This window comes from Serinus canaria, chromosome 12 (genome assembly GCF_022539315.1).
Source record: "Serinus canaria isolate serCan28SL12 chromosome 12, serCan2020, whole genome shotgun sequence".
In the NCBI taxonomy this organism is placed as follows: domain Eukaryota; kingdom Metazoa; phylum Chordata; class Aves; order Passeriformes; family Fringillidae; genus Serinus; species Serinus canaria.
Genome location: NC_066326.1, coordinates 20527404 through 20549670, shown reverse-complemented (window position 1 = coordinate 20549670; position 22267 = coordinate 20527404). Strand labels below are relative to the sequence as shown.

Sequence of the window (22267 nt, the reverse complement as noted above, 5' to 3'; positions counted from 1 at the left end):
ACACGGACCTCAGCTGATGCTTTGTACCAGCGCATCCCAGGAGCAGCTGAGGGCAGTGCGAGCTGTCCTGGCTGTGAGAACATCCATACCTGGAAATGGCATCCTGTGGGTATTAATCCCTTGGATGAGGAGCCTCTTGACACCCAAACATAAAGAAATAGCTGAGGGTTGATCCATCATGCCACGGGTGTGTTCATGGTGCCTGAAATATTAGTGCTGTCATGAGCATGGCGTAACACAGGCATCTTTTTGTCTTCATGATGTGGGATTTAGGCCAAGTGCCCTTGTTCATAATGCTGCTGCTCTCTTACATAAAAGATTTTATAATTGCTCTTGACATAAGCATAAAACAAATCTAAAATTCTGAATACCCCGGCAATGCAGGGCCTTTATTTTTGTCCATCACTAATAATAATGTCTCATTTTGGCTTTTAGGACAGAAAACTCACAAAAGTAGAGAGGCAGAGATTTAAAGAGGAAGCAGAAATGTTGAAAGGTCTACAGCACCCAAACATCGTGAGGTTTTATGACTTCTGGGAATCCTGTGCAAAAGGCAAAAGATGCATCGTGCTGGTTACCGAGCTGATGACCTCTGGAACGCTGAAGACGTAAGTACTGTACTCCTGGCAAGGGGCTAAGAATAGCAGCAGACATTTATAGCAAAATCCTACTTTTGTATGCTGAAAAAAGCCATCTCCAGATAAAAGCAAAAAATGGAGCTGTTCTCTGGTGCCTGTCATTTGTCCCTGCATTTGAACCGCAGTGGTTTGACGGGCAGAATTTTGGCCTCCATCTCTTTCTGCCTGCTTCCCTGTTTCAGTTATGCAACTCGAAGCTGTTCTCTGGCATGTTTCATTTTCCGCCTGTGACGTTTGGATTTGTCAGGGTGTGTTTTCCGCCTGCTTTTGGGCTTGTATTTGCATGTTTTGTTAGGGAATTCAAATGGAATAGCACTTGAATGGTAGAGTCTCTCAGAATCTGAAGGTGCTCTAGGTTATCTCCCAAACAATATTAATTAATATCTTCTGGTACTGACAGTCTTGTTAAGGCTGGTATAAAGCAGTTGGCATGAATTCTGGAACAGATTTTCAGCCTCAATGGGAACAGTACTCAGCCAGTGTGCTACTCTGCCAGTGCATTAGCAGTCCCTACATCTTCCCCAAATGTCGTCTCCCAACCAGCGCTTTGGGTAAATAGAAAGAAATGCAGGTGTGTGGTAGAAAGGTCTAAGTTTGTGGTTAAACTTAAACTTCAGTGTTCTTCTGATTCAAAATATATGAACATATTCCAAAGCTTTTCTCTGCATGTAACAAATCACTGAAAGATTAGACTTCAAAATACTTTGTTGTATTTGCACCAAAAATGCTTATTATCACCCTCCCTAAAACTGAATGCTCTAATTCCTCCTTTGGAAAGATCTATTTCATTCAATATTGGGATATTTCTGTGCTGATCTTGTAGCATCTAATAAGGGGCTTTTATTCATAGTGGAGTTTCAGAAAAATTAAGCTATGCTGATAAAGCCCCTCAAATCTCTAACAAAATATTTTCACTTCCTTTATACCTACTTGTGTGTGTGTTTTGCTCCAGGTATCTGAAGAGGTTTAAAGTGATGAAACCTAAAGTCCTGCGGAGTTGGTGTCGGCAAATCCTGAAGGGTCTTCTTTTCTTACACACAAGAACTCCTCCAATAATTCACAGAGACTTGAAATGTGATAATATTTTTATTACTGGACCAACTGGATCTGTGAAAATAGGAGACTTGGGTCTGGCAACACTCAAAAGAGCTTCATTTGCCAAAAGTGTCATAGGTAATGCTCATGTTCTCCTTGGCTTCCCTCGGCCAGTATTGTGGCTGTCTATTTAACATCTTCCTTTCCCATTTTGCATTAGCGGTTTTTAAGTTGCAGATTGGTAGTGGAAGTTAAAGTGGGTTTGGGACTGTTGCCCCTATACCCCTATAAAAATAGGAATCAGTAAGTAATGGTATCATAACTTCCTCTTCTCCTTCCTCCTGTATCATCCTTAATGGATGGGGAGCCCAGAACCAGTGAAGTCAAAACAGCAGAAATTTCAGTTATGTACTTGGCTGCTGTGGGTCTGCTTAATTTCATTGATTTTTTGATGAACTGGTATTTGTTTATATTTGTTAAGTTTCTCTCATTTTTAACTTCTAGTAACTGGTGGTGTTTTTCTCTGTTGAGGGTCAGTATTTCTTAAAATAATTTTTTTCAGGGTAACAATTGTTCATGGGACATATTGGAATAACATGAATAATAACAATACTGGGAATAATATAAGTAATACCAATATTGGGAATAATTCCAGAAGTACTAATACTGGGAACAATATCAGTAATACCATACTGGGAATAGTATCAGTAGTACCAATACAAGGAGTAACATCAGTAATACCAGTATTGCTAAGAATACTAGTAATACTTATACAGTTTTTTTGTAAAATCAGTTACGAACAGAACACCATCAAAATACACTCATGTCTGAAAGGAATTTGATACTGTAAGGGCTGCAGGATGCTGGCAAAGTGTCTCCATTCATTTTGGCAATAAAACTGAGCTTATAATTTTCATGAGTAGTACTGCTCCAAGGAGAGAATAAAGGAAGCTTGGAGACACTGGTGATGAGTAATGCTGCCCCCTCTGCAGAGGGAGTAGCTCTAAAGGCATATCAGTAGCTGCATTTCACATTGGCTGGAAGGGATGAAATCAGCACACTGCGGTGTCTCTGCGGGAGCCCAGCCAGGGCAAACCTGCTCCTGCCAAGAGCAGCTGAGTGGGTGCTTAACAGCTTCACGTTTAGCTGAGCTGTTATGTTGAAGGATGCTTGTAGGTATTCCTTTCCACTCCAAGGAATGGGGGAAAATGTCATTTTTGTCCTGTTTTGGAATGATGCCAAGTATTCCATTTGCTTCTTAGACTATTGCTATCACTTTTTCAGTGATTTTTTTTAAATGCTCTGTAATTCATGAGATTCACTGCTGAATCGTGTTCCTTCTTAAGCAGGGCAGCAGGTCCAAAATAATTTCCTGTGGCAGCTGTTAACCCTTTCTGAGCAGCAGCCTCTGCCTTGGTGACAGCTGTAACAAACACCCAGAGAGAGCAACTACACTGAGCCTCCATGACACGGGTCTGGCTGATTTGATAAGGCTGTAGGAATGAGTATCTTTGAGGTGGAAGGACAAGGTGGAAGAATATAAACAAGGGAAGAGATCAATCTTGAATTTTGCAAAATTAATTTTACAGAAATGCTTGTTCGTGAATTTAGTCGAGTCTACTTCAGAAATGTGTGCAAAAGCAGACCCTAATTTTGAGGGTTGTCCTTTATGTTGCCATTTAAAAAGAGTTTAGGACAAGTGAGAAAATCCTAGAATGGTTTGAATTAGAAGAAGTCTTAAAGATCATCTTGTCTGCCATGGCTGGAATACCTTCCACTACCCCAGTTTGCTCCAAACTCTATCCAGCCTGGCCTGGGACACCTTCAGGTATGAAGTTTCCCTCAGTTTCTTTAGGGACTTGGGTTATGGCTTGTAGCTGTAGGAGGAGAGATTTAGATTGGCTATTAGGAAGAAACATTACTGTGAGGGTGGTGAGGCCCTGGCACAGGGTGCCCAGAGCAGCTGTGGCTGCCCCTGGATCCCTGGCTGTGTCCAAGGCCAGGCTGGACAGGGCTTGGAGCCACATGGGATAGTGGAAGGTGTCCCAGCCTCTCAGGGGGTGAGATGGCTGGGGTGGATGGGATAATCTTTAAGGTACCTTCCAATCGAAACCATCCTAGGATATGCCAGAACTACTTTTTCTGATTCTCTGTTACTTTAATTACAGTTGTGCTTTTGCTGCTGAATAGTGTTAACAATGCTACTTTAATTACAGTTACGCTTTTGCTGCTGATTAGTGATGACATAAACAAAGCATTGATGGGATCTGCCAGGGCTGGGGGCAGTTTGGGTGCTGAGGCTGGACAGGCAGAGTTTATCTGGGTCTTTCTCATGGTCCAAGACCTGCTGCACTTTTTTTGGCATCCCAACAGCTTGATGCTACTGTCCCTTGACACACCATTGCACTTATCTCTCTTCCTCATCTTTTCTATGTAGAAAGGAAATAAATTAATTACAGTATGAGATACAGTTCCTGGAATGAATTACCCAAATGTTAATAGTTTTCTGTTTTGCTTTGTAAGCCCCCCCCCCCATTTCAGAGTAGTTTGCTGAGCAAATGTTGCAGGTGTTGAGGTTGCTGCTTGTCCCCAAGCTGCGTCTCCCAGTGCCTCACTTCATATTTACTGAGTTGCATCAGATTCCTGATATCCTAATTCCTGTTGAGTAGGACCTTGTTCTGTGAGTAGCCTCATTGATTTGTCCCACTAAACCAGTGACAGAATTAGGTTTGATGTTTTGTGCATGACTCTAGGTGATTTGTGATACTACTGGCTTCTAAAGTGCTGTCTGCCTGCTGGTGGTTACTCTGTATCTCTGGAGGAAACAAAAATGCTAATTTGCACTGATAAAAGCAAGAGTGAAGGTTCTCCTTTCTTCTTCCCTTTTCAGCTCCCTGGCCCTTTATACAGCCTTCTCTCCAGCCAGACAGAAACCATTCTATCACTTCAGTACGGGCAGGAAATGTACCATAGCTCATTTTCTTGTTCATTTTTGAAATTTTTCATTCTTTTCCTTCTCCCTCCCCTCCGTTCTGCTTCCCCTCTGCCCTGCTTTTCCGCTTTGGATTATTGTCAGCAAGCCATGGGCGTGGAAGTGCATACATTGACGTTGGATTTCCTCCCTGGGGGATGCTTGAGCTCTTTTGAAATATCCTTGCATGCACCTATACACAGTTGTAATGGACACACTTCTCACAGGTGAAAAATCTTGTGCTTAAAGCCATTTGGACTCCTGTAAAAAAATCAACATTATCTTTGTATGTCTGTGTAGGTACACCAGAATTCATGGCCCCAGAAATGTACGAGGAACACTATGATGAATCTGTGGATGTCTACGCGTTTGGAATGTGCATGCTGGAAATGGCTACCTCAGAATACCCTTACTCAGAATGCCAGAATGCTGCTCAAATCTACCGAAAAGTAACCTGTGTGAGTACACGTCCTTTATTGGTATTGGATCCTGTCACTGGAAGATTCAAAAGCATATTTTGATGAGGTGTCGGTACCGCTAAGTGTATACTGCATTCTCGAAGTTGAGGTATCTGAGCTCTGGGTTGCACAAATCTGTTTCAGGCTTATGTGTAAGCTTACAATTCTACACTTGAAGTGTGTTTTGATGCAGCTGCATCAAATATTTTCAGTTATCTTTGTCACTGATTTTATCTCCATCGGCCAGAAATACAGCCCTATGGGCTGATGCGTCATAGTTGAATTCTTCTTAGAGTGTTGCTTTCAACCCAGAGCTACTCAGAAATAATTTTAAAGCCCACAAAAGGCCTCAAAAACTGCTCAGCAGTGCAGTTATCTTCATCCTGTGGCTGTAGCAGCTCCCTTGGCTTTGCAGGGAGGTGAGTGTGTGCAGCCATGGATCTGCTGGCTGCTGACCATGCTCTGCACCATGGGCTGGCTGCAAACCATGCTGCAGCTTCTCAGAGACATGGAATGGGTTTGATGGCTCAGGGGAGTTCCTTGCCTTTATCCCTGTTATTCAAGGCTAGGTTGGGCAGGACTTGAAGCTACCTGGTCTAGTGGAAGGTGTTCCTGCCCATTACAGGGAGGTTGGAATGAGATGGTCCTTAAGGTGCCTTCCAACCCAAACCATTCTGTGATTCTAGACCCACATGGTTACTCCATGTTGTTATTCCATGGTTCTTTATCACAGTGTTTATTAGCTTTGGCACAGGGGATGTTGGCTCTGTTTTGGTATGGTCCTTCAGGTACGGCCTAAATGCTACCAGTGTGGGCAGCTATGGGTACACCTCCTTGGACTCTAGGGCTTCATGGAGTGGCTACAAGACGCTCTTCTAATTTCAGGCTCTGTAGCCTCATGTCCTGCATGCGAGACCAGTCAGGTACTCAGTATCACCATAGGAGCTGCTGTTAATGGGAAGGTGTATGTCTACCTGGAGCCACGGAGAACATCGAGCTCGTCATTGCTCCATGTACCCGAAGAAGCTGTGTGCACACCTCGTAGCCATCTGGAATATTGGTAATTAAGGCTTTGCAAGGCTCCTAAGCCTCATTTATCAAAGCAATATTCAAGATGGCAAAGAATAATAATTAATCAGAGGATTCCTAATTAGATGTTATATTTCAGTTTTTAGACTTTAGGTAGCCATTGTTTTAAACACTGATGGAAGCCTGAGCCAACTTGTTTTCTATGGCAGTAACATTTACACAGCTCAGGATTAGATGGTAAATTATTATAGTTTTGTAAAACTGGCTTTATACTGGCAGCTTCAGAGAGGTGGGAGATGATATTTGTCATATAGAAAAAGCAGTGGTGAAGAAGCTGTTAACAGGTCCTTGTTGGGGGTATTTTTGAAGCAGAACTGTCTGGCAGGGAAAGCTGAGGACAAAAGCATCAGGTACCAGCACAGAGGGTGTGCAGTTTTCATCTGAACCTGGGGTAGTAGCAGTGGGAGCAAAGGCACTGAGATGGCAAAATTGGCAATACTGTTTTTCCAAGGAAAGGGTTAACCAGCTCCCTGTGGAGTGGAGAAAGCCCTGTCGAATGCCATGAGCTGCACAACTGTCAGGCAGGAAGGAGGAGCAGGGGGTGGACCTCTGGGGGGGTGAGGGTGCAGGAGGAGCCTCGTCCTGGGGGAGATCCTCTGTCCCAGGAGGAACCTTCTAGTGGGCTCAACAGCTTCTCTAGCGGAGCTGCATCTGCAGGGGAGCTGCTGACAGAAGGGACCCTGCTCCGAGCAGCGTGAGTGGCCTGTGGGATCTGAGGAGGAGGTGGAGGAGTTTGGGGTGTGGGGTCGTGAGCCAGCACCATGCAGTGGGGTCTGCCCTAAGCTGGGGCAGTGACTACAAAGAGACAAAGTAACTCTCAGATCACTTGGAGGAGGAGTTAAGTTTGGTGATTCAGCAGCTTGTGCGAGCCTTGGGGCTTAGAAACTGAAATATAGTCAAAAATGGAATGTAGGCTGAAACCAAGAGGCTGAATTAGACTGTTTTCTTCCAGTATTAGATTAGTTTTGGGGCTCTCACTGAGAGCAGAAGGTGGCTCTGACCTTCTTGGATGGAGAGGATGCAGAACCTCTGAATGCTGCAGCTTTTCAGTGGGACATTTGCTTCTTTATGAAGCTGGGGCTTTTTTGCACTAGAAATATAAATACTATTTCTAGTGTTTAAATTGAGGGTCAGTGCATTGTGAAATGTGTTTGCTGTGTCTAGCTGCCTGATGCCTTTATTTAAAAAGTATAAAATAAAATAACTTTATTTTCCTGTCTTGGGCTCAGCATTGTAGTGGCGACTACCAGAGGTATTGATAACATCCGTAGGGGTTGGAATTGCTGGCTAGAGTTTGCATCGAGGAGTGACAACCAACAAAAAGTTTAGACTGCCTGCCTTCTGTTGGGTCCCACTGAGCTGATATATTCCCTCTGCTGCCCAGCACAGGCAGGGTATGATTTGGGTTTTGCCACTATAATATCTTTTCAGTAGTTTCTACTCTGTGTCCTAACACTCTACCATGCCCTTGCCTGGTACTAGGACATGAGATACACCTCAAGTCGCGGCTGTCCAAATCACACATGTTGGTCATCCTTACTGGTGTAGAAAATGTAAACATTACATTTCTGAGACATTATTTCAGCATATGTCACATTCTGCATGTCTGTAGTGTAAGATTATTATACTTAATTTATTTCAGTGACCTTTTATTCTGCCTGACTATATTCTTATGGCTAAATTGCTGCTTTAATTTTTGCATTCCTGGTTTTCTGTGTCTGCCTGTATGTTTGCAGTTTTCCAGGATAAGGAGGTGGTCATGTTTGGGAATGTGCAGAGGGGCTTATTTCTCTGCCAGCCAAGACATGCTTGTTCCAACCTGTCACCTCTCTCTGCCCTTTCAGCCTGAATGATGGAGTGTAAACATTTCAAAAATGGATATGTACCATAAATAGAAAACACATCTTTCCCAAGCAGTGTGGCCAACCCACATTTACCACAGTTCACTTTGAAGTGATTTCCTGGCCAGCATATTTGCAGTGCCCTTCATTCTGATGCCATAATCTCATTTTTCATGCATAACTTGATGGTTTTTCTTATTCAGATTTTTTTTGTGTTTAATCATTCTGCCAAGTGATTTTGATGTAGACAATAGTGATGAAACATCAGAATCCGTGACCTTCCCAGGCTGCTCCAGCCTAGTGTTTTCTTAGGCATGTGCTGCAGAGTGCACAGCAGAGCAGCTGCATCTCCAGAGAGTTCCTGGCCATCTCCTTGGGTTTAGTGGTACAAGCCTGTGCTTCAGAACAACCCACCCTGTGACAGTGTTCTGGTTTGCATGTAAAGCTTTCATATTGTTTGTTCTCATCAACTGTTGAAGGTTTTCTAAGCATACGCAGGCTGTATGCCACAGTGCCCACAGGCAGAATTAATGCTGTGGCACAATGACAGCAGGCAAATAATGCTGTCAGTGTCATTGCATGGACTTCTTGTGGCTTTTGGAGATCTTAGGATCTGCAGGTAACCCTCTTAGCTTCGCATTAAGATGGAGCACCATTCTGGAGGGAAACAGAGATGAGTTTATAATTGTACACAGTGATGTCATAGAACAAAATCCTGGTAAAACTGAGAGCTTTACCTTCATTTCACTGACTTCAGAGAGTGTGTGCCGGGGTGCAGTTTCAGTTGGAAACATGGCTTCACCTTTTTTGGTGCATGAGCCTAGAATTACCTTCAGATGGAAGGTGGAGTGGTAGCCCAGAGCAGGCTGACTCTGGGGTGGAAGGGCACTTCTAGGGGCCAGGAAAGCCTCTAGAACACTGATTGACGTGGGTCAGACGTGCCAGTGACTTGTGTGGCATTCGCTGTGTCCCTTCAGAGCACCACGTGCTGCTCTTCCAAAGTGTGCTCTGCTGATGGAAGATGGCAAGTGGCTGTTTTTAGACCCTGCAGAATAAGCAGCATGTTTCTTCCCTCAGCATGAAGGATGCAACTCTTTCTCTGTGTGTCTGGCTGTAGACTCAGCTGTCTTGTACTGGAGGGCAGTGGATCACAAATCTAATTTCTTCAGAAAGAAGAGAATGGAAATAAGTGGTGGTGAGGGAGTCAGAATAAATCATCCTGTTTGGTACAGAGAAGGTCTCAATTTGATCTCTCGTTTTGCTGTTTGTTTATATATGTGTATATATATTTCAGTATTTAAGGAATCTGTATTATCATTATGCCCCTTATGCCACCCAGTGAGCCCTGCCTTTCACATGTGGTGGAATTTATTTTAGTTTATAAGAGGCTGTACAGCTTTCAAACTGTCATAGGTAATCTCTTGGCTAATACACTTTGAATTTTGGTGCCATGTTTCCTTGGGAATGCTCAGAGAAGACAGAAGGCTTTTGTTTAGGTGCATGAGATGAGCCCTTTGATGGCAAATAGAATCCCCCTTCATTGTCAGGGGCACTGTGCTGCAAAGGAGGGTTTGCAGCATCCCACTGAGCTGGCCTTGGAGAGTTTAATGAAGAGTGAGGAAAAAAAGCATCCTATAGCAGAGGGATAGGGAGAAAACACTTTGCCAAATCAGCTCTGTTCAGTACTTCACAATTTTTGTCCTCATTTGTTTTAGTAATTTACTCATAGCTTAGCTGTTCAGCAGATTAACACAATGGATATTTGGAGAGGAGTTGGTGTTCCATCCATAGATGGGGAAAATAAAGTGTTGGTGGAAGAGTTGCTGTTTTTTATTTGTGGAAGCAATTTGTAAGGTCAATATTGGGAACCAGTCATCAGGGATCTGAAGCTCTGGGCTCCCTGTGCCAGGGCCTCCACACCATCACAGGGAAAAATCTCTTTCTTATGTCTAATCTAAACCTGTCTCTCTTCAGGTTAAAGCCTTTATTGGATCTTATTACGCTTTCTTCCTGGAGAGTGTCACACTAATATGGAAATCAGTTTTCTCATAGCAAACAACAGTGAATTAAAATGTATAGATTTATCCTTCTTCCTGATGGAGAACACAATAGACTCCTGTAGCTTAAAGATGCATTATGGTACAGAGGAGTCCTGCTGAAAATACATTTTGATGGTGCTTTGTTTTCTTTCATTTCTGGTTCAGGTATCAGAGCTCTCCTAAGAGCTCACCATGGCACATTGGAGCCAGCCTGGGTTTTGCAGCCCGGGCACTCCAATGCCTTTTGACACATTTTTCTAATACACAAAATTTGAACCCTTGTCTCATCAGTGAGATTTAGGTTTGCTTAAGCAAATAATTCTTTCTAGTGGGTCATAGCAAGCCAGCCAGATTATTTTGTTTTGTTCTCACAAAAATGGGTTTCTTTGGATCTCTGCAGCTTTCTGCTGAAGCAAAACCAAGGAGCTGAGTCTTTGAGTGACTGTTCTGTATATTTATTATTGTTTTTTCAAAATCTACAATTTATATATTTCATGCTGTAATTTCAAGCCAAATAGGGGGTTATTGATCTAAAATTATTAATTAATAAAGTTTGAAATAAAATCTGAGGCTTGAATAACAACGGAACGTTCATAAAAGGAGAAAAGTATAATCTGATGCTGAAATATTCAGAAATTCTGAAAGAGGCTCCAGCCCTCACTGAAATTCATCCATAAAAATTATTCGATACTTAATTCAGTGTATTATTTGCAGACCTTCTTTGAAAATACTTTTTTTCTTCTTTTAATCCACTGGGTGAGCCACAAGTCCACTCTGCAGGGCTCCTTATCTGTGACTGCATGAGCCATTATTTACTGTTATTTCAGAGTGAGACTTTAAAAGGATTTGAATGGAGCTAAATGTTCAATTCTCATTCAGTTACGTGCTTAACCACATTCTGTTTTTTAGATAAAGGAAATTGTGTTCCCTTTTTGTTCTTCTCATTGACTTCATTGGAAGTACTTGTGTCCTTAAGTGATAAGGTCCAACTGCATCATCTCTTCTCAAATAAATTTTGTCATATTTTCATTCATGTGCATCTTGGTTTAGTAGGTAGAGGTAATAACATGTTTTTAAAAGGGAATCAATTAATTCTGTGATTTATGCTGGACATCAAGAATAGAAAGAATAACTCTTGTGTTGCCACTTGTCACCTGTAACTGAATGTATACATGGATGTGGGGATGCTGATTCTGATTCCCAGAGTTTTCTTCTGCAGTGGGTAGTTGGTTTTTCTCCTTGAAAGGTCATGTTCCTAGGTTGCTGTTCCAAATCTGTTCCCAGCAAAAATGCTAACATTTGACAGAGATTTAACTAGATTTATAGGTTGCATCTGCTCTATCACATATTCCCAAGGGGTTTCTAACAATATCCTGGGAAATTCAGGAGCAATGCAGAGATGTTGTAGTCTCCTACTTCCCTGCTTGGTTTTCGGGTTAATCTTTAATTTTTTATGCAGAGGGGAATGTGTTGGAGACTGTTTGGGTGATGGAAAAGCAAGAGACTTGTGGGAAACAGGAATACGGACTATTCCAAGATATTTTTCACTCATTTTCGGTACTAGCTATCTGAAGAAAAATGTGATTATCTGTCTTTATTCATTTAGTGCTTTGAGAGTTGAGGAAAAAACATAAAAGGAATAATTTCAGAAAATGGTTATTTTTGAAATTTAAACTTAGCTGTTTCTTGAAAATTCACTTTAGAGTCCAGAGGATATAAAGGTAAAATTTGCAAAGGTTGTTAAAGAAAAAGGGATACTTTCCCTGTGTACAGCTGAGCTCGTGCAAATTAGTGTATTAATTTTGAAGTGCAGTGGTATTTAGAAGTATAGTACCCATAAATCCTTAACTCAGTTTTGCATTAAGGCTAGCAACTTCAAAGTATTAGTAAGTTCCTGGGTTGAGTTGCCTTTAAAATGCAGAGAAAATATGCTTAATTAAGAGTTATAATGTAATTCTTTTTCACATTAAATTGGTTTTTTTTATGCTTTTAGGGTATAAAGCCAGCAAGCTTTGAGAAAGTTACTGATCCTGAAATTAAGGAGATAATTGGGGAGTGCATCTGCAAAAACAAAGAAGAAAGGTTTGTTTCAAGGGATCAAGTTTTGTATGAAATAACGTGTATGCAGGGATTTCAGAACTGTCTGGATTTCTGCTCTGGTCTGTGGGTCTCCCCTGTGCAGACGAAAATGTAGCATGGAAGTGCAGATCTAAATTATTTCCTGCTTTCCTGTCATTCAGTGTCAGGATAAGCAGTGCTGTTGTGTCTCAGCCACTCAGCATCACTGTGGAGCTGAGCTAGGTTATTCTTGCAATTTCTCTTTCAGCAGTCCAAAAAATGTCACTGGGAAGATTCTGTAGTGGGCAGGGAGGGTGATAAAAGTTGATGTGGTGGATTTATCATGTGTGGTAGCAGATTTCATTTCCCTCTGGACATGGAGACACGTTATTCCTAGTTTCCAGCTTTTGTTTTAAAAATTAATGTTTTACTGGTCTCTGCCAGTTTGTCTCATGCTGAGTATTTCCTGATTTTCACAAATACAGTTTTTAGAGACTACAGCTGACAGCTTAGAGAGAATCTCTTCTCTGGTACTCTTTAAGCTCAGATACTTAAGAAAAGTTGAACAAAGCTGTAATCTGCATTTCTCTAAGTGCTTGTGGTGTATGAATATTGCTAAAGCTTTGAGAAATGGGAAATGTCACTTTTTCAATTTCACTTCATTTTCAAAATCCCACATCTTTTCAGAAAGAGCGCAAATTCATTGTGGGTGAACACCAAACAGTGTAAATGTTTCCACTTTCAATAGCAGTTTCTTTTTACAAACCTTTCTAAAATTGTTGACTTGCAGTGTTTGATTCTTCTTTATATCCTTTGCAGATATGAAATTAAAGATTTATTAAGCCATGCCTTTTTTGCTGAAGATACTGGGGTAAGAGTGGAACTTGCAGAAGAAGACCATGGTAGGAAATCCTCTATTGCCTTAAGACTCTGGGTAGAAGATCCTAAGAAACTGAAAGGAAAACCCAAAGATAATGGAGCCATTGAGTTTACTTTTGATCTGGAGAAGGAAACTCCTGATGATGTTGCACAAGAAATGGTAAAATACACTTCTGATAAAAATGTATATATATAGAAAGTAGTGCATAAATATCGAAGGACAACAGGAACAAGCTGGGTAAAGTAATTTCACTTGAACCACTCCAGGTCCAGTTTAGGCACTTTGCATTGACTTTGGAATGACTACTGCAAGAAAGGGGTGAATGGGGAACAACTAATTGAAACATATTGTTTGAAAACAGATGCCTGAAATCACAGTTTACATAGCTTAGAGACTATAGAGGTCTGGTCTACTTTTATATTTTGCGCGCTCTTCTGCCAGTTCCTATAGGCTGTTGAATGTCTTGGGATTTATTTGGAATCTGTTTAGTTCTAGACAGCAGCTAGAAATACATTAGAAAAGTTCAGAAGTTCAATCACAAAATATTCTGCATTGAATTCTCCAAAACACTTTCCCTCATCTTTTCTGTTGGTGTTCCTTAGAAGGAATGTAGATGAGAAAGTGTGGTCAGCTGCCCCACTGTCGTGGTTTGAAAGGAAATGAAGTTTTTTGTGATGGTGTGGGCAAGCCAATCAGTGTTCAGATTTAATGTTGGCACCTGGTTTGTCCACTGAGGGCAGGATACGCCTCTGAGAACACAGGGGTTAAAAGCTGTGATCTCCCAGGGGAGCTTCTTCTTGGAGTCCGGCTTGAGAGTGAGCAGACCCCCCCCCTTGCCCAGATCTGGCTGGGCAGGGGGGGGAGGGGAGCCATGTGGCCGGAGAGAGAGGTAGGCCAGGCCTGGGCCCAAGGGTGGAGGAGAACATTGCAAGGGCTTCGGGCAGCCATCCTCCATTTCCCCCCCCCCCCCCCCCCCCACCCCCGGAGAGAGGGAGAGAGAGACAGAGCCGGCACCTGTGATAGCGCGGCCGGCGTGAAGGAGAAGGGGGGGGTGCCCAGCAGGGCAGCCAAGCGTGGGAGTTGATGAAGCAAACTGGCAGGGAGCCTGGGACTTTTAACCCCTCTGAGGAAGATGAGAACCTTGCAAAAGCTGAGTCTTCCTGAAGTTGATGAGATTGAGAAGATGTTGAGATTGAGAAGATGTTGAGGAAAATTCTAGATGGGAGGAGATGATGGAGTGGCTTTGGGCTGGACTTTTCTTGTCTAGCCACAGCAGAACCACTGGTGTTCCTGTGCCACAGAGACTGCGTTCTAGGGGGAGGCAATGGCTCAGAGCCAAGAGAGTGCAGTGATGTGGAGGAGTGAACAGAGACGACGGGTGAGGAGGGTGGTGGTGGTGCCCTCCGCTTTGAAGAAGAGAGAAGAAGAAGATGATCTCTGTTCAAGAGACCCCTTGGCCCCAGGGGGTGAAATTTGGGGGGGACAGGTGTCCCAAAAGGAGAAGGACTGTGCTCCCTTTGGAACTGGTCAAAGTATCCTTAAAATGAAAAACCCTAGAAGCAGCTCTGATCCATGTGCAGTGGTGAGAGCACTGGACATGGAAGTCATGTGGCACAAGAGGGACTCCTCTCTCCTCGAGAGACTGAGAATCGATTATCTGAAGAGTGGCAATGAAATTGGAAATTTGGTGGGGGGAGGAGGAAGAATTTTGGAAGGTTTTCATCTTATGTTCTATTGTGTTTTGTGTGTCTTCCTTTGTAGTTGTAGGTTAATAAATGTTTTTTTCCTTTTAACCTTAAGTTGGAGCCTGCTTTGCTCTGTCTCTGATCATATCTCACAGTAGGTGCCATGGAAGTAGGTGTTCTCGTGGGGGCACTGGCATTGTGCCAGGCTCAAACGATGACACCCACCCCCAAACTTTGATAGGCAACTGGATTCACTGAGTTAGGAGTAAGCTTTGGATTTTTTAACTGATAAGTTTTACTTGCTGAATTTCTGTATTTTTATAATTGTGGGGTTTTGTTAGGGAATCTGTGTTCCATTTTGACCATATTGTCCTTGAACTCCTATTTTAAGGGTGTCTTTGCTGCAATTGCTTTGGTGTTCTAATGTCACGGAGGCTCAGGGTCAGTAAGCACTGAGCCAAGTGTCTGAACGTTCCTGTGCCTGCAGAAATGTTCCTGTGCTTGCAGAAACGTTCCTATTAGACTCTAAATCCCTAGGGATCCCATTTAATGATGTCATCACCACTCCTGTTCTACTCAGGAGGCACTCATTTTGGTAATGCTGCCTTGCTCTGCTAGAACTCATCACCATCTACTCCAAGTTTAGTGGGAGGGATTCAGGTTCCTTTGTCTTCTTGTCGTTAGTTTGTAGTAGGTCCAATGTTTTTCCAGCAATATATTATTACAGAACTCATTTAGTTTAAAAATTGCTCTGGTACCATTACTTACTGTTATATTTTACATTTAAATATCGATGGAAATATTTGGAGTTCCAAAGTTCTCTTACTTGCTTGGTCCACAGTTGTGATGTTTTATTTTGAAAAGGAAATAATTCTCATGAAAAGTATATTTAAAAGGATTGTGCCCATACTACAGTGACACTGTACCTATTCCTAAATAATTGAAAAATCTGTATTCTACATTAATGCGTACATAAGAGACTGCCCATTAAATGCTTTCAAACCTGAGGCTGTTGCAGGGGCAGAAAAAGGGGATGTTCATTGCTAAATGTCTTTTTCTAGTCCTTATGAATTGTGAAACACCAAAGCCATGTGCTTTCATCGGATTGTTGCTTTGTGTGCTGTGGAAGAGAAGAATGGAGGAGACTTTCTGAGTACAGGGAATTATTTATCATTACTGATGAGATTTTGGTAGTCAGGCAATCCCACTTGCCCAAACAATATGGGCAAAGGAAACTGGAAGCATTCTAGTGGGTTTGGAAAGTGAAGTTAGCTCTTGAAGCTGTGTTTTAAGATGCTTTGCACCCATTAATTTTAATTTTCACAGTTAAAATCTAAGCTGTGAAAGTCTCTTATGTTTGGGCAAGAGCAAAGCAGGAAAGCCTCAAGATTTCCCCCATGGATGTAAGTGCTTTCAAATCTGTCAAATGTTAAGAATGTAGGGAGAGCAGACAGAGCTCTGGTACCTCATTATTAAATGAAAATTCGTACCCTGCACTGCAGGAGATTATGCAAACAACTAACACAAAGATGAATTTCCATTTTATCTGTTGAGCAGTTGAGTTCTGAGAAACCTCATCCCCTTTTCCATCAAATGGGAAGAGTCTGCTTTTTCTTTGTGAAAGTCAGTCAATACTGACTGACTTCACTATTTAAGAGAAGTTAATTTGAAACATGATTCTGTTAACATCTTGTCCTTCGTGATTTGCTGTGCTATTAAGCAGAGCAATTTGGATAACTGTGTGTTGGACAGGTTAAGACAATAAATTCAGATTTAGGGGCAGTTTGACTCACTCCGGGTGCATTTTTTAGAGATTCTTTTTCCTGTTTTGTCTATTCTTTTACTGTTAAAAAGGAGAAAAAAAAAGAGGGAAACCCATCTGCCATTAAACTTGCTCTCCTCAATGGATGCTTAGTGGTGGATAATTAGAGCCAGTATATATTCAGGTCTTAGACATTACATCCTGGGGTTTTTTAATGCATTAGGAATAGAAGTTTTACTGAGAAAGAACCCCACTCCATCAAGCTCTTGAGTTCCTGTTCTTGTGAAAAATAAATTAATATAAATTTGTGTTGTTTCAAGTGGATGTTTTCTTTGTTGGGAAGAGGTTCCAGTATTGTGTGTGTGCTTGTGGCATGCCAGCCACGTGCTCAGGACCTTGCTAAGCATGTGCTCCTCTGCAGATTGACTCGGGCTTTTTCCACGAGAACGATCTCAAGATTGTGGCCAAGTCCATCCGTGACCGAGTGGCGCTGATCCTCTGGAGGAGGGAGCGCATCTGGCCCAGGATGCAGTCGGAGGAACGCCGTGACTCGGAATGCCTGGACAAGCTGAAGGCACCGCAGGCACAGCAGGTCCAGGTCACCTACCTGTCACACACGGGCCACCACATCCTGTCGGAGCCCGAGGAGCCGGAGGCAGACCAGCACCCCTTGCAGCAGAACCTGCCTGCCAGCGTCACCTCTGTCGCCTGTAAGTCCTTTGCTGGCTTCGTGGGCACACAGGAATGAATGTCTGAGGGGGAAACCCACACTGACCTGAGCTCAGATGAACTGATGCAGGTGGTTTTGCACAGTAGCTCAAAACCCACAAAGATCTGGGACAGATCCATGACAATTTTGAAAGCAATGAAGTTTCAAGAAAACAGTATTATATAGATATCTCTATATATTTTGCTACTAAACAGTTATCACAGAGTTTCTGTTTTACTGTTCTGGACTTGTATGTAAGCACATTTAATGTAAGCACATTTAATGTAAGCACATTTAATGTAAGCACATTGAAGTAAAAGATTTATTACCTTTAGCAAGACAGCTGCTGCTTCAATTCAGGTATTTTTTAAAGGGCTACACCGAGGTCTGCTTTAAATACTGAAATATCCATGTGTACCTGTACAGGAAAAATCCCTTTACATGATATGAGAAATAGCTACATTTGATTAACATTCACAATATTGCCACATTCACAAAGGTTTTTATCTGAAGCTAAAATGAGCTCATTTCATTTTTTTGGATCATATACTTATTTCATGCTAATTCCTTTGAGGAACACTGCAATTATGGCTCTTTGTTTCTAGTGCTGCAATGAAGTGACTTGTGCTTCCTGTGGCTGTGCTGGCCATGAGTTGGCAAAATGTTATACTAAATATAAACTCCACAATTTATTTCCTACTCCTCCTTAACTTTTAACCAGAACTTGGTATTATTTGGCAATTTGCTATCAGATTATTTGAACATTTTCTTAGCATAGGACCTCTATAAATTAGGGTAGCACCTATTCATATAATTTGACATTAAATGTAAATGTGGAAATTAATAACTTAATGTGTGCAATATACATTCTATAAAAACCTGAGACAGACTCACAGCTTTTACTTTAGCATTCTACCATTAGACTCCCTTTTTTTTTTTTTTTTTTTTCCCCCGTTGAGGTCCTGAATAATTGTTTGTAATAAAACAGAATGTTAATGCAGCAGAAATCCCATCATGAGAGTAGGGTTATGTTGGCTCTTCAGAAATGAATTGGATAAATAAAGAGGGGAGTTTAGTTTTGGAAAAGAGAAACAGCTCGGGGAATAACTTGGGAGTACTGAAGAGAAATGTTATCTTGTGCTATTAAAAAATAATTTCTTATTTAAAAGCCAAATAAGTAAAACTTTATTTAGAATATGGAAAAAAGAGACAGTGGAAGGTGTTGGGAAAAGAAATAGTATTTAAGCTTAGCTGTAAGATGGTATTGTTGTAGTTTTCTTTCGGTTTAGAATTTTAAATCCCCATTAGAAGCTATTTGTCCTTGGGATACATCTAACTGCAGTCTGGTTGTCTCACATTCTTTCTCAAGTAAAGAAAGCAGTAACTTAGGCTCAAACATAGTTGGGCACTTGTATTTTACACATTTTAAAAGTTGTGAAAAGATTTTTTAAAGTCAGTAATACCAATATTTCCAGTTCCCAAAGGACCCAGTGCTTGCCCAGTGCCTGTAGCTGTGCAGTTCCATAGGTTAAGTGGACAAATGCTCCACGAGAAACTCCCACGGATCTGCGTGTGCCAAACCCATTGGAACCTGCCGAGGGGTTTGTGTCTGACCTTAATTGCACTACACTCAAGCAGAGCCTGACTTGCTGAACCAAAGTCATACAGCATAAAGACTTCTGTAATTTTCAGGGCTGGAAATAAAAGCAGTGTTAAAGTCAGTGCATCCCTTGAAGATGGAACTCTAAAAGACCCCATGATCTGCTCTGAACATGACAGTTGGGGTTTCCTCACCTTTTATCGTACAAGCTCTATAAGTATCTGCTATTCTGAATGTCAACATTATGCCCCTTAAAGGATATAGTAAAGTGCCTGAAATATCAGTGTGTGCAAAAATCCATGGGGATGGGTTTAGGCTTAAAAGAAGCGGTGTGTGCCTTTTGTAGAGAACAACATTGGTGTTGTATAATTTATTTATATAAAGAAAGAGCTAGAGTAGTAAAAATGTTAATTACATAAACCATGGTGACTTTGCTCTAAGGTCATCACTTGAACACAGGGAGCTGTTGAACTTTTAATAAAAATTACTGTTCTTCCAGCTGACAGCACGTTTGACAGTGGCCAGGGCTCCACAGTTTATTCGGACTCACAGAGCAGCCAGCAAAGTGTCGTCTACTCATCCCTGCCAGACTCTGTCCCTCCTGCCATCCAGAGGGTATACAGCCCCCCCCTGAGCGAGGGCCAGCCTGTGCCCCACAGCCTCCCCCAGCTCGGCCACTACCAGCAGCCCTCAGCAGTAAGTCCAAAGCTTTTTAAAATAGTTCTGTATCTTGGGTCATATTTCATATTATCATTTATGTTCTTGTTCTCAAAGGGTATGGGTTCCAGGGCTGTGTGTATGTATTCCTCACTCACCTCTGCACATAGTGACCTGCTCAGTCCCTTATTGGTCTGTTGGCATTAGTGGCTTTGCAGCAAAGCACAGGAAGTACATGGGACCTGTTGGAGTGTGTCCAGAGGAGGCAACAAAGATGCTCTGAGGGCTGGAGCCCCTCTGCTCTGGAGCCAGGCTGGGAGAGCTGGGGGTGCTCACCTGGAGAGGAGAAGGATCCAGGGAGAGCTCAGAGCCCCCAGCAGGGCCTAAAGGGGCTCCAGGAGCACTGGAGAGGGACTGGGGACAAGGGGTGGAGGTTCAGGACACAGGAATGGCTCCCACTGCCAGAGGGCAGGGATGGATGGGATATTGGGAGGGAATTGTTCCCTGGGAAGGTGGGGAGGCCCTAAAGAGGTTTCCCAGAGAAGCAGTGATTGCTCCATCCATGGAAGTGTCTGTCCCTCATGCTGCTGTCCCTCCGCAGCCCGTCCTGCCCGCAGTGCCAGTCACGCCCGCCGTGGTGCCCCAGCACTACCAGGAGCCGGCGATGCCATTCCCCGTGGTCCCCAGCACCGTGGCCTCACTCCCACTGGGGCAGCCGCCGCCGCCCGTGCTGGCTGGCCAGCAGGTGAGAGCTGGGCTCTGCCATGGAGCCGTGTCCATCTCAGCCCTTCTCTGTGGCTGCTCTGCCTCACACAGGGTGCCCAGGGAAGCTGTGGCTGCCCCTGGATCTCTGGAAGTGTCCAAGGGCAGGTTGGACAGGGCTTGGAGCACCCAGGGACAGTGGAAGGTGTCCCAAGTTTCTTTGCACAACTTCCCAGAGCACTTGTGTTCCTCAGAGACAGCAGTGTCCAGTGAATGTCCATGCTAAGGTGGGTAGGGCAGGACAGCAGAAGAATGGAAATTAGGGTGACAAATTCACTTACCTACAGAATGAATTGTTTTGATCTTGCATCAATATGCACTGGTGTATCAGACATATGGAATCAATGTTGTATCTCCTAACTTTTATATATTTTTTCCAATTTGGGTGTCTGTGCATTTATGCTGCTAAAGTTATAATAAGCCAAAGTTACCTAATCTACCTGGATATTTTCCCTCCTCTGTGCCTTACCCAATTCAAAAGCATTTCTTAAGACACAAGCTGGATTTGAGAGGGAGGTTTTAGGAAGCAGCTTCATTCCCTGAGCACAGGTTTCTTGCTGTAATGCAATGTCTCCTGGAGTGGGAGGTGGCTGAGCCACAAGTGCCAGTGCCCTCTGTCCCCTTGGTGAACCATGGGCAGCTGTCTGAGCTGCAGATTAACCCAGCTGAGGTGCAAGAGCAGAGCTGGCTCTGGGAGCTGGCAGCTTTATGAGCTCCATCCCAGTGCCGTGGGCACGCAGCTCTTCCACCCCGGAGCTGGGGCTTGGTCCTGCAGGAGTTCCTCCATGGAGTGCGTGGGGTCCCCCCTCCCCATCCCAGGTGGGCCCCCTCCATCCTTCAGACAGTGGTCAGATGCCTCCACCTTGGCCCTCAGTTTGCTCTGTGCCATCACCAGCGCCAGGCCAGCCCCTGCACTGCAGTTCCTGTGCGGTTGGGATTGTAACCGGGGAGATGCCACATCTTTCCCAAAACATGAGATGGCAGAGGTTCTGTGTGCTGCAGGGCCTGGTGAGGCCACCAGCCCTGTGATCCCAAGTAAGTCACCCTGAGCCAGACTATGCCTCAGGGTCATCCTTTTGAACTAGAAGGGTTTTCTAAGTATTTCCAGAACTAATTAGAGGAACTGAAGAAGAAGATACTGATAGCACATAAAATGTGGGGGGTTGTTACTGATGATTTACAGCTTTAATGCAACTTTTTCTCTGTTCTGCTGTCTAAAGCCCTGGCAGGTCAGGGGAACACTGCCGTCTCTGGAAAAGTAAAGCTACTTTTTTGGCTATGACATTGTCACTACAGTACATCAGAAATATCTGGAACCTAGCTTTTACTGCAATTTTTGTGGTTGATTGTATCTCCGGTAATAAGTGTTGTATTTTCCATGCCTGCTCCATTATGTAGCAACTTCTGCTTGCCAGGATGAGCTGGATATCAACTGTATCTTGTAAGTTAGTGCGTGGGGATTTCACAGGACCAAGTGGAACAATCTCTGAATCTGAGTCATTACAAATAGCCTCTTCAAGACAATTAGTACTTATCATTTTAGGTAATATATCTTGCATTTAAATGTGTTTTAAGTGTGGGCTTCTGTGCAGTGTTTGAATTAAGAATGCTCGTCTCTCCTGGGAGCTGTCCCTGCTGGAGCATGACCAGGGCAAGGAATGGAGCTGGGAAAGAGGCTCCGTGCCTGGAGAAAAGGGGGCTCAGGGAGGGCCTTTGGCTCTGCACAACTCCCTGACAGGAGGGGACAGCCAGGGAAGGGTCGGGCTTTGCTCCCGGGGAACAGGGACAGGATGAGAGAAAATGACCTCAAGCTGTGGCGGGGAAAGTTTAGGTTGGATATCAGCGAAATTTTCTTCACTGAAATAGTGGTTAAGCATTGGAATAGGCTACCCAGGGGAGTGGGGGAATTGCCATCCTGTGAAGTGTTCAAAAAACATCTTGTTGTGGCACATGGGGAAATGGTGGACCTTTCAGTGCTGGGTTAGGGGTTGCACTCAGTGATCTTAGAGGTATTTTTCAATCTTAATGAGCCTGTGATTCTGTACTCCAAGCACCAGGTCTGTCCTGACAGTGAGCTGGGGAG

At 43.2% G+C, this 22267-nt stretch overlaps 1 protein-coding gene across 5 annotated transcripts in view; it reads left to right on the top strand.

Moving 5' to 3' along the window:
• WNK2 (WNK lysine deficient protein kinase 2) overlaps positions 1-22267 on the top strand; it is a 96295-nt gene that overhangs the window by 33746 nt on the left and 40282 nt on the right. For all 5 annotated transcript variants that reach the window (XM_050979256.1, XM_050979257.1, XM_050979258.1 and 2 more), the window contains exons 2-9: positions 436-608; positions 1591-1811; positions 4945-5102; positions 12065-12153; positions 12949-13168; positions 16878-17166; positions 19265-19461; positions 20024-20167. In XM_050979256.1, coding sequence (XP_050835213.1) covers positions 436-608; positions 1591-1811; positions 4945-5102; positions 12065-12153; positions 12949-13168; positions 16878-17166; positions 19265-19461; positions 20024-20167 — 1491 coding nt within the window. The remainder of the gene's footprint in view (positions 1-435; positions 609-1590; positions 1812-4944; positions 5103-12064; positions 12154-12948; positions 13169-16877; positions 17167-19264; positions 19462-20023; positions 20168-22267) is intronic.